Source organism: Saccostrea cucullata, unplaced genomic scaffold (assembly GCF_032062105.1).
Source record: "Saccostrea cucullata isolate Sc308-1 unplaced genomic scaffold, CSIRO_AGI_Scuc_v1 ctg864, whole genome shotgun sequence".
In the NCBI taxonomy this organism is placed as follows: domain Eukaryota; kingdom Metazoa; phylum Mollusca; class Bivalvia; order Ostreida; family Ostreidae; genus Saccostrea; species Saccostrea cuccullata.
The window spans coordinates 6,286-18,500 of NW_026941528.1; the positions used below are offsets into that span (position 1 = coordinate 6,286).

The 12,215-nt window shown below is 31.3% G+C and overlaps 2 protein-coding genes across 2 annotated transcripts; one reads left to right on the top strand and one right to left on the bottom strand.

The window, feature by feature from the left end:
- The first annotated feature begins 338 nt into the window (after nt 1–338).
- On the top strand, nt 339–5,178 carry LOC134258003 (ribonuclease Oy-like). The gene is made up of 6 exons (XM_062740565.1): nt 339–449; nt 2,118–2,192; nt 3,223–3,333; nt 3,446–3,488; nt 3,627–3,704; nt 4,950–5,178. The coding sequence occupies exons 2-6, from the start codon at nt 2,143–2,145 to the stop codon at nt 5,163–5,165; spliced, it is 498 nt and encodes a 165-aa protein (XP_062596549.1). The 5' UTR covers nt 339–449; nt 2,118–2,142; the 3' UTR covers nt 5,166–5,178.
- A 2,181-nt stretch (nt 5,179–7,359) lies between these two features.
- On the bottom strand, nt 7,360–11,955 carry LOC134258004 (uncharacterized). Its single transcript, XM_062740566.1, has 5 exons — nt 11,678–11,955; nt 11,337–11,554; nt 10,250–10,486; nt 9,854–9,922; nt 7,360–8,738 (listed from the first exon to the last, which is right to left on the bottom strand). Exons 1-5 carry the CDS (start codon nt 11,740–11,742, stop codon nt 8,491–8,493), a joined length of 837 nt encoding a protein of 278 aa, XP_062596550.1. The 5' UTR covers nt 11,743–11,955; the 3' UTR covers nt 7,360–8,490.
- Between the last annotated feature and the right edge of the window lie 260 nt (nt 11,956–12,215).

The following is a 12,215-nucleotide window of genomic DNA, read 5'->3' on the forward strand; positions in this document are numbered from 1 at the left end:
TCGTGCAGAAAATAGACCAAATTGATCTCGAGCTTTAGGATTTCATAAATATTTAAATTAACAAAAAGAAAGAAATATTGAAATTTTTTGTATATTACACTGAGCATCATCATATTATTTTGTTCAAATCTTCACCGTTCTATTGAATTTATAAAGCAGAATGTAATCTGACATTCAAACAAAGTTATTTGAAAAATCAATGAAAAACTTTCAAGATAAAAGATTACAAGGGAGTTGTAAACATTTAATCTTAGACTTACTTGTCAGGCGAGTCAATAATTTAATCGTTGTATTAATATCATGATAGATCTGTTTCTATCGTTTTCTGAAATCCACTACGTCAGGGTAAATACCATGGCAATAGCCTTGTTATCAGATAAGATTCAAACGACGACTTCCTAGTAGCTGACGATAAAGATTCTGTTTTCTAGAGACCTGAACCTGAACTAGTAAGTTACATTTCCTGCATCATTTTAGGTAATACGGGGTTTTTATCTCTAATTTTAAGATTGTCTTCAAAAGGTTATAAAAAGAAATGGAAAATCAAATTGACACTGATGGTTTTTTGATGATTTACGTTTTGACACATATTCAGTGTTTATTGAATTATGTCATTAGGATATGTTAATATACACAAAATAAAATGACCTCATAAAGACAACTGTTTACTATACAAGTATAAACAGATGTATGCTTAACAGGTGTGTCCTTAAGTAGTAGTTAGAGTGCAGACTATTAATCATAAATAGAAAATGTGTTGGGAACGCAAGTGTGAAAAAAGCATCCACTTTATATAGATATCATTGTCCGAGGAACCACGTAACAGATTAATCATGAAATCACCACGAGCTGGAAACATAGGATAATTTGCATGATGGTCGAAAATTGATTTTCTGTATTAATTCTTCAAACATTATTGAAATTTACATGGGATTTCGTGCCTTTTGAATCTAAGAAGACAGTATTATTTTTGGAAATTAAATTTTATTACATTTTCATTATGTTCATTTCACAATTAAATTGAAATATAAGAAACGCTTTCTAGAATGTGTGGTATGCCATGGTCATCTACATATACTGGAAAGCTGTGATAACGGACTGTGTAAAACTTTTTTTGTATGGAGAGAGATTTATTACGATCAGTCGAATGATTACTTTAACATTCACTTCTGAAATGGACGTTTTTCCACTTCCTTTTACATTAATTGTCTTTTTCATTTGTTTCATACTGAGATATTTTTCTTAATAAAAACAACAATGTTAATCTAACAACTAAGCTATATGATAAACGTGATGACTTTCACTTATCTATAACTTCCCTTAATAATGCAACGATATACCTTCATCTCCTGCATACGGAATGTAAATATATCAGTTGATTCGATACGCAAGAGCAGTCTCTAAAATGAATGAATGTATTGACAAGCAAGTTGATAAAACAAGAATATCAACAGTCTCGTTTAAAGTCATTATTTCGTAAGCTTTATGGTCGATACAATGAACTTGTCAGCAAATACAATTTATCATTGTCAAATGCTGACTGACGTTTCTCATACCAATTGGTTGTCCATTATTTATGCACTGAAATGACAAGGGATTTTTCCGTTATTTCCCGATTATGACAAGGAACACATTGCGGATGAGACCATTCAGCATTGGATGCTCACTCCTCCATGGTACATGATCCCACTTGTGATGTTTCGGGGGTCCGTGTTTGCTCTGCCCCTATTTTGTATTGTGTTTTGGACTTTGATATTGAATACTGTACGTTATTTCCCGATTCTTCTGGTAATCTGTGTTTCTGATACGTCTTACTCATAAGTTTATATTAAGGAGGCTGGGTGGTTTACAAATAAAACACAAATTAACCACCAGACTAACGTAGTTTTTTAGATATGATATCTTAAGCTGTCAACTATCATTTGGCTAAGAAAAATTTCAAAAATGTTAGTTATAAAATTTGATCATTTCTTATATCTTCATATGGAACTCTTCTTCTATAGGAGATAAACATGGTCTAAAAATGGCCACATCCCGCCAGCCCCCTTAATTGTGTTTTAGATAAGAAACATACGAATGTTAGTTTATAAGGTAATTTAAGATTTAATTGTTTTTAGAGGTTCTTTTCACGAAAACTCAATCATGGTTTCTTCCTGTGTGTATATGATATTCGGAATTCTGATATTAAGCTGGTGAGTATGGATGATTTTTATTCATCAGATTCTATGCTTATTCATTTCATTTTTTTATGTTTAAAAGTTGAATATTTTTTAAACTTTCGACTGTTATGTACTCTCTATATCTTTTGCATTCTCACTCCCTTTATCTATCTATCTTTTTCACTCTTTTTGATTGATTGTATTGCTGTTTACAGCCATACGACTTACTTAACAGCAGTGGAATTTGATCACTTCGTTCTATCCTTTCAATGGCCAGTTAAATTTTGCAAAAATCAGAAGGTAACTGAAAGTAAAAATAATCAAAAATCAAAACGATGAAATCAATGACAAGTTACTTAATTTAACGTAATATAATACTTTCACACGTTATGAAATAGATATTTATTTTCAACAATCCTTAATCTGTATTTGTAAGGGGAATATGGCTGGTGATCGGATATCCTTTCTATAATTAAATAAAATCTCGTTTGATGCCTGGAGGAGTATTCGTGCATCCAAATAAATTGCCATCTTAACGTCCTTCGGCAAGTGAACTGGAAGATATTAGCATACTTTTTTTCAATCTTGAATATATCTGGAAGAACAGATCTAATTAAGTGACAGTTTTGAGCAGAATGGTTTCTTTTCGGTGAATTTATCTTTAACTTATTTCAATAATTGGATGAATTGGATGAAATATTTCTGTAAATGTCGAAGCTTCGAAAACTTACGTTGAACATGAGTTACTTTGTAAGTAATTGAAAAAAAATGGCACTTTAATCCCTGTACATTTGACATTTAAAACTGCAGAAGGTTATTCGTCATTCACTTCATATATTTTTATCCGTGATTGATATTATCGAAGTGTTTTCAAGTGTCTGCTTTGAAATTCTCTCCTCTCTCGCCTCTATTTTCTTTCTCCTCTACTCTCTTTTCCTCACCACTGCCTTTCACTTTCTTCTGTATCTCTTTTTGTTCTCTTTCTCTTTCCTTATTTTCTTTTTCGTCTATATCCCTTTTATTACCAATAACGATTCTTTAAGCATATACGTCATATAAATAGGTCGTACCAATGGCAAAAACATGGCACATGTGCTGATGTTGAAGACACAAGGACAGTGGCGCACTATTTTAGCAAGGCCACTGAATTGGCTCTTCTCTATAATATTTCAGCGTGAGTTCCACCTAAGGCATTCCTATTTTATTATTTTTTTTTGTCGGTTTCAGTTCAAAAGAAAAGGCATTAATATTTTTATTGATATTTTTATTTTTAAAATTCATATCAGAATCTTGAAGAAGAGACAAATTATGGAAGGCAACAATATCCTGGTAGGTTTTAATTATGATTCAGAAGATAACCATTCAATTCTGTATGTCGAAAAACCTTTTATGAGTATATTTTCGAAGTCAAACCAAGTTCAATAAAATAATAAGAAAACGTATTTTGTTTTTTTGCTCTTTACTCAGATTCCAGAAATAGAAGATAGTTTCAGAATAGAAACAAAGCATCGACCTTATATTCTTCTTAAAGATGTAGGACGAAAGGTAATCCATTGATAAAAATATATTTGCATCAACTTGAGGATTCAATCTACTACTGAATTACAAGAATATAGTTTTATGTTTTTGTTCCCAAAAATTTGTTTCTGCATTACTTTTGTGCATATTTATATAATTTAATATTGAAAATGAATTATATGAATACTTATTCCTTTACGCAGTACAGTTAAGGTGCGCAATGGAAATACCCAGTACATTTTGTATTTAAAAATGTATTCGTAATCGGGATGGCGATTATTTTTAGTACATTGTTTATATCGGATAATTGTAATTATGATTAGTAACTACATATCGAGGACGATTATATTTTATATTTAGACTAGTCACGTGATGCGACAGTCACGCGATTTTAGCACATTGACTTTAAGTATTGATGTTACATATAAATATCACTAGTGCAAGGGCATAACCAAGTTAAATTACCAAGTTTAGTACATAAATATTTTCAACACGTATTGTAGTTTCTAAAAAGTGCTGCGATCCTGTTTAAATTCTGCAATTTTTTCGTTAAAATTATACTTGTATGACAGAATGCTATATTTTTTGCTGGTCAGCGGCATGAAATATTGATATAATTCAATTGTTTTTACGATTTCATCAGGATCGCAGCACTTTTTAGATACCTTAATAGTTCTAAAGTTAAAATGTAAAAGCTTACTTTGATCCATAGAGAGTATGCCCTTGCACTAGATCGATTTATTAAGACCCCCCACATTACCCTCCGATGTACTTGCATACAAATATACCACAGTGTCAATTAAATACGTAATGTACAGAAAATATATTAATAAAACAGTGAAGAAGACATTAAATTCTAGTTATTGGCCCATAGAATATCGTAAATAATATTTTATTTAATTATAAAATACATATTTTGTTGAGAAAATATTACTTGATATGTCTCCCACTGCATACAAACTACGTCACGTTGTAAGAAATGACGTCATATTGACAAGTGTATTGCGATCAGTGACTTGTTAATAAATTGCTATGTGGGATTTAACTAACGACAAAACAACACGCTGTTGTAAGTTTTTATGTTCCTTGATGATTTCTTAATGGTTAAATTAGAAGATAAACTCATTTTGTGGTATTTTAAAGAAATGCTGTATGACGTATATTGTGTATGATGTCATAGTCAAGTTTTCCCGTACAAATTAGGCTCCGCCTCCTTTTTGTAACCTTAACTGTGCTGCGTAGTTTTTTTCATGCTATTTTGTTTGTTTTCAGCCCTTATGGTTGTGGGATGTCCAACTCTGTTTTAGTAAAACTTTTAGTTTGATTGATTGCCATAGAAGAAATATATACCAAGGTCCTCTCTTGTACCCGAGCCTTACTCCCAGCCCTGCTGGTCACTCGATATCACCAGATAACGGAGAATGTCGAAATACAGCACAAACGGCCTTGCTCTCCCTTGTATTTGTTATACTTTGCAGTGTTCTGTAAGGAGACACTTTAACGAGGCCCGATCTAGTTGAAAATTACGAAAACGGAATGATAAAAAATTTTAATTTTTGGAAATATTTTTGTATGTATTATGCTAAGAAAAATAAGAACGAAATTTTGTTACATTGCCTCTATTGTAGTCAAATGGGGGCACTGTCAAGATATGGACCATTTTTCGTGTTTTTATACACAATTACATAGTAAAACTCTCCAAAAAACAAAGAAATTGAAAATTTAAAAAAAATACATGATGAAATGTTTTGTTTTTCACATATATCATGCAATTTTTATTCTTCTTATAAAAAATGAAAAGAAAATTGGAGGTAGCCTTTATTGCAGTGAAAAGGGGGCATATCAAAACGCAAAATTGGGGTGTGTTTTATCCAACTAGATATGAAATAAGTCGCCATGGGTTTACATAACATCAACAAACAATTGCAATACTATATTAGTTTCTAAAAAATAAATAAACTTTAATACATTCTAAAATAATTTCCTCTCCATGCTTTTTTTTTCTTAACATGCGACGTTGTTATACGTGGGAAAAAAGGGGGTGGGGGGAGGGGGGTAAAGGCGACAAATGACGTAATATCATATAATACATGTATACATATAAAAAAAATATATATCGGGGGTTGTATTTAAATGATTCATAGACTGATTTATTTTAACTCAAACTAATCCATGCATACTTAAGTCCTCAGTAAAAAAGGGTGTGTATAAACAATTCAACACGTTCAAGGAGAAAGACTAAAATCGTTTACTTTTGGTTGTAGTGTTTGTTTTTTTTTAACTCACAAATTGAAATAAAACAAGGTAAAATTAATGTATATGTACCAAGAAATTGATACCTCAAAATAAATCATGATCCAAAGTTGTTTATTAATTAAAAAAAATCTTTAAAAAACATCTAAATAATAGAAATACCAGCTTTCAACATGTACATTCTATAGAGCTGCCAGGTATGCAAGATCAGTGAAGCATTTTAGCGCAATTTGACGTCATTTTAATTATGACGTTATTGTGTTCAATTGTGACGGCAGTCAAGGGTACTATGACGTGCCTGAGTCGACGCTGCGTTAAAACGTATGCGCAGTTCAAGTAGATCGGGCCTCGTTAATACAAAAAAACCCAGATTGCTTTATTTCAGGAGAGCAATATGGCACCTCCAAGTCACCTGATCCTAACTATGATGTTTCGGGGGTCCGTGTTTGCTCTGCTCCTATTTCGCATTGTTTCGTGGGTTTTCTGAGCTAGAATATTGTTCGTTATCTCTATATATTCCATGCCCGAACGTCAGGGACTAATATTTTGCACGACAGATAAATCATTTAGAAAGCAAGCTTGCAAAAAATATTTCTTTTGACTTCAAATGATTTGAAACATATTTAAAATAAACATTGTGTATAAAAGTGAATAAATTTCATAAGATGTGTTATTGCATATGATATAATCTTAATTTAAAATGAAGCATGCTGTAAGTCCAATTTCCTTAATGCAGTTTTAAACAAAAGTATGGTATTACATTATTATGCCATATTTATATTCTTCAGTATTCTAAAGAATGCCGCTTATTGTTTTCTTCCTTAGAAAAAAAAATCTTTGAATTAAAGTTCACGTTATTTTCTTACCCACTATCCTTTTGTTGATTTGCAAGAATATTCTCTGATATACAGTGCAGTCGTTTATCATCATCATTGCAACTCTGCAGAGTTAGTTATTGAGTTGCAGTGCCCCTGCTGGCATATTTAATCAATAATATTCCTGTTGAAAAACTTTAATCCCCTTTAAGACCTCCATCCTACTCCCAATGTGGCATTATTTAAACAGTTGAAAGTATCTTTAATTAAAAGCTTAGTGGTACATGTATATATTGTGTCTAATATGAATAAAATAACCATTGTTTCTTCCTGATGGTAATATTTAAAATTGGAACAAAAACAGTTTTGCTTAATTTTGTCAGAATTATGTATTTTGCCAAATATAACATTGTCGAATGCTTGATGTATTTAAGGAGAATAATTCGTGTACATACTGAATTTTCTCAAAATTCTTTTGCTTTGCAAAAATCTTTGATTGCTTTAAGAACAAATCTTCTTTGACAAAATTATTATGGTACACTAGTAACCTAGTTTGGATCATTCTATACTCTTTATTATCCGCAAAACGGATAATCAAACAGCTTTAACGCAACTAAACCGTGTTGTACTACATGTATAATGATTTGGCAAAGAATTGAAGTCATTCCCTATATTTTAATTTTAGAGTCATTAAACACATCTTGGTGTAGATTATGAATAGTTTCAGAAATCCTGTTCACTTTACAGCTGTAAAAAACAGAAATGATGGGAATTGAAAGGATCTATAATCAGATATAGATAGCGTAGAATCCATGTTAATTGTTAAAACATGATAAGTTCGATTTATTGTTTGAAAGTAGGGATGTAAATATTAAATCTGGAAATGTTCAAGAATTCTGTGAACTGGCAATGAGAGGATTGAATAGATAAAGATGATTCAGTTTGTATTTAGGGGAGGGATTATCTTATACCAAACCAAGGAATACGGATTTTAGTTTCTTTTGGATTTTAACCAATCAGAAATTAGACTACAAATAAAACTAAAATAATGTAAATATTTATTCATGATAACCCTTTAACTACTAGTATCTTTAATATATGGAAAATATAGATCAAATAAAGATAGTTTTGCATAAATGAAAGGAAAAAAATCATAATGCACTTTTTAAACCTCTGGCTGTCTCTGAAGATCTGATTTATTTAATAAAATTCATTTTGAATGATTATTCAATTAACTATTAAAAAAAATATTCACCTATATGCGAAAAATGACAGCAACAAACATGCATCTAATGGAAGTTTGCTCAGGTAGTAGAGGAGGATCTTAATACATTTCTTTTTTCAATCTCTTGTGTATTATACCTTCACGTAAGTGTGCATAATTTGAATAATAATGGCTTAATGAAGTTTGTTAACATGTTTAATTATTTTCTTTGATTTTGTGAATTCATATATTTCAAGCATTCAAACAGAAAACTCTGTTTTAAAAATTTGAAGATTAAAACTAAAGGCACAATTCAAATATAAGAAATAAAAATGTATAGATGTTTACATTGTAATATGACTTGTACATATATTAAAATACCATCTTGTTACATATATCGTAAGCAGACAATGCAATCCAAAGATTGTCAGCAATATATATCGGTTAAAATGATCTTGTCTTTTTATATGTATCTGTAAATGACACAGGAAAGTCACAAGGGCATATAGTGCAGCTCTACATCCAGTTTTCCTTAAAAAAGTCAAAAATTTCTGGCGCGTACACGATTATTTTGTATCCATTTGATAAGATTTATGCAGTCGGAGAGGATAAATATGCTGCCCACTGCACCTATTACAAAAGCCCCAAGGACTCCGATATTCTTTGAAGAGGTCCTCTCATCTGGGGCACTTGTCAAAGTGCGGATGTACTGATTCGTTTCTTTTCGATTGATAGTCAGATTTTTCTGCATATTAGCGATCTTCTCTTGAATCACTTTCCGAGTCACTTCTGTCAACAAACAAGAAAGCAGTTTAAATAACATTAGACGTGCGTCTTACATATAAAAATAAAACTTATGAAACGCTTCTAATGACAAGCATTTGCCGAGACTCAAAAATTATTGGATCTTTGTGATTTCCCTTTTGTTTATCAAACAAATTTCACTCAAAAGCATATTAACTTATTTCTTGGTGATGGTTCAGATTATTGACCTTTGTCAACAAGATAAATAATTAAAGCATTCCTCATTGTATCTGAATACATCGAATTTACATCGATGTCAAACAAAGAGGACCATTAAATTCGGGATTATTTGCACATTTTTTGTGCATTCGAATAAATTATACTTGCTTTGGATTTACTTTTTAATGTTTAATAAAGACATAAAGTTATTTGAAAAATATCTCTTTTGAAAATTGGATCCAGATATACAATTAAACATTTGGGAAGAGGGAATAAAATGATTGAAGATCCCCCCTTTAAAAAGTCAGGATACAAGGCAGTACTATTTCTATTATACTTACATACAACTTATATTTACTCAATTTCTTAATATACACAAATTTGCACTGTATATGATTCTTTTATGAAATAATTTTCCTCTCTCTGTTTGATTGAGATCCAACAATGTACCCAATGTTAAAAAAAATTCTACGTTGTATTGACCTGCTCGTGACCATCAATGTCAATATCATATGGTTACTGAACTTATATTGGTGACTATTGGCACAAGTTGGCTGTACAAATGCACGAGCTTACAGCAAACATTGCACAGAAATCCTATCTCAAAAAATGAATACCGATTTAATGAGAGAAATCTGCTGAAAGACCACATCAAGCCCGAGAGAAACTTCATAGATAATACATGTGTAACTACTCTGGTTTCATGTAATCATGAAATTAGAACAAATAAATATTGAAACTGAGAGAAACCGTTTCATATTCCAAATGCGATCATTGTAAAAAGTTAAAATATGAATGAATGATTGAGACTGAAATTTCCGGATATTGTTTACTATCCATTTCTCGAGTGCCTCGATCTCTCAAACTTCTCTTGCGGTCCCTTGAACTTCGATAGAACGAAAGTTACCTGAATTTTTTAATTACAATTAATCAACACGTACCTGGACACCATTGATCAAGCGGAAAGTCCTCTGATGTGGCGTACCCCTCACTGCTGTTTAGAAAAATACCTAAAATCACGGAATGATAAAGGTTTGTTTAAAAAGAAAGAAAACTAATCTAATAAATAATACCGTAATTTAGAAAGCAATTAAGCCACTTCAAAAGTTTAAGTTATAAGTAATGCTCAATAATTGGTGAAGACGTTCAGATATCTAACTGAATTGTCATTTCAATAATAAAATTTGTCCATATGGAAAAAAAACCCTCAAACATTAACCACCGGTGATGACAAAGTCAAAAAAATAATGATAATAAAACAAAATATTAGTTACTTCGGTGGCAACGAAAGTGTCATAAATTATAAAGGAAAGATATCGTCGTGCTGTACTGCTTACTTTTGTATCTGCAAAATGGCAGAGGATTTCTTGGGGAACAAGATTTCTTATCATCATACTTGTACAGCTTACATTCTTTATCTTTATCTTGGTGTGTAAATGTGTAACATCTTGTATTCTCTAAACACATTTCTTCACAACCTTTTAGACTTAAATTTTTTTTCTCCTCATCAGAGCACAATTGACTTTGAAATCGCAATGCTGATAATGATGAATTGATCATGCATTCTTCAAAATCTAAAATGAAATATATGCATGTACCATAAATAGATAGACAGATAAATGGAAAAAAAAGTTAATTATGCAGAACACTTTGGGCTCAAACCTGCTTCCTCCCTTCAGTTTTCTAGACTTAATGTCGACCCTTCAGGACAGAAGAAAGAGGGTTAAACGTTTTGAAAGTGAAATTAGTCATTTAGGAGTTCAAATACGCACCTTATTCCTATGTATTTAATTTTAATCTAATTCAAATTTCGCATTCAAAAATCATTGAAATAGATGAGACACAGTCAGTTTCTATGGTCTCCAGTGGTGAAACTTGATTAACATAAACCATTTAATGAGACACATGGATCTAATGGAATTTTTTCAAAAGTCCATTGAACAATGCAAATTTGGAGCAAAGCAAGCATGGACTTTTAAATCCTCAGGTCCTAAGACCATAAACTGAGAACAGACTCAAGTCAAAATTTTGATTTTTAATATCCTCAATTACATTCAATGTATAGACTTAAAAAGTTGTAATTGTGCAAGACAATTGAATTCAACCATATGATGAAAATTTTACTTTATTATCAAAATTATTTTGAAAGTTATATCGATTTGAAATTTTGACTTCAGTCCGTTCTTAGTTTATGGTCTTGGGGCCCGAGGTCAGGTGTCATGGAGAAGTAAGCATCCCCTGCCGAACGGTTACATCTGCTATGTCCTCTCTCTTATGATTGGGATGATACGGGAAAATCCGTCTATATATAATTCAGTATGTATTGATTGATCTTACAATAAGTATGAGAAACGTCGCTCAGCATTTGATGAAGAAATTATTAATCATATTTATATATTGTAAATCTAATAATTTACAATTTACCTTCATCATCCTTTTCGCATATAAACATTTTTGCTGAAGTACAGTTTTCGGTGACAAGCTTCTGCTCGACTGGATTGTAGTAAAGACAAAACATACCATCGGGGCTTATACCAGTTATATTTACCGGAATATCGGAATCAAGATGATCACAATTTTCTAGCATAATCTCATTATTAGAAGACCTCAAAAAAGCACCAACCCATAGGCCTTCTGAGTAGCTTAAAAAAACTTCATACTAGAATCATATGTTATTTCAATACTGTTTTATTTGATGAAGAAGAATTTTGCTTAATTTAACTTTTAGTAATTTTGAAATATCTTTTTCTTATGAAGCAAGATACTTAAAACTGGAATAATTTCCGAGCAATTCATCAACTTCTTCCAGAACTAGTTGTATGTAGTACATCTCAGTAAGTGATGTCAGTGTCACCAGTGTCTTGTTACTTGAAGCACACACATTATATGCTCTATGCCATGAAGCCTTTGGAAGATGGACACTGTATCTACACTTTGCATCCCTATCTAGAAGATAGAAATTTTACCAGCCTAAATTATTAACCACATATACGTAAAGTGTTCATAGCGATCTTTTCAAAGAACTAACTTTCAGTGTTAATTGATGTTTTCTTAATCGTTGACAAAACCTGAGAATTGTTCATACACTGCGTAAAAATAAGTCATAGATAGCATATTAGCAGGAAGTAAAAAATATTTGATAAATTGTACATTTAAAATTGAATTAATTTAATTAAACATTATTAAAAAAATTCTCTCTTATTTTAAGTATTTTTTTCAATTCCTGAGTCCGTTCTGATTTCTATGAAAGTGTCAGAATTTCTATCAATAACATTTCATTAAACAAACCTCATTGCGTCATGC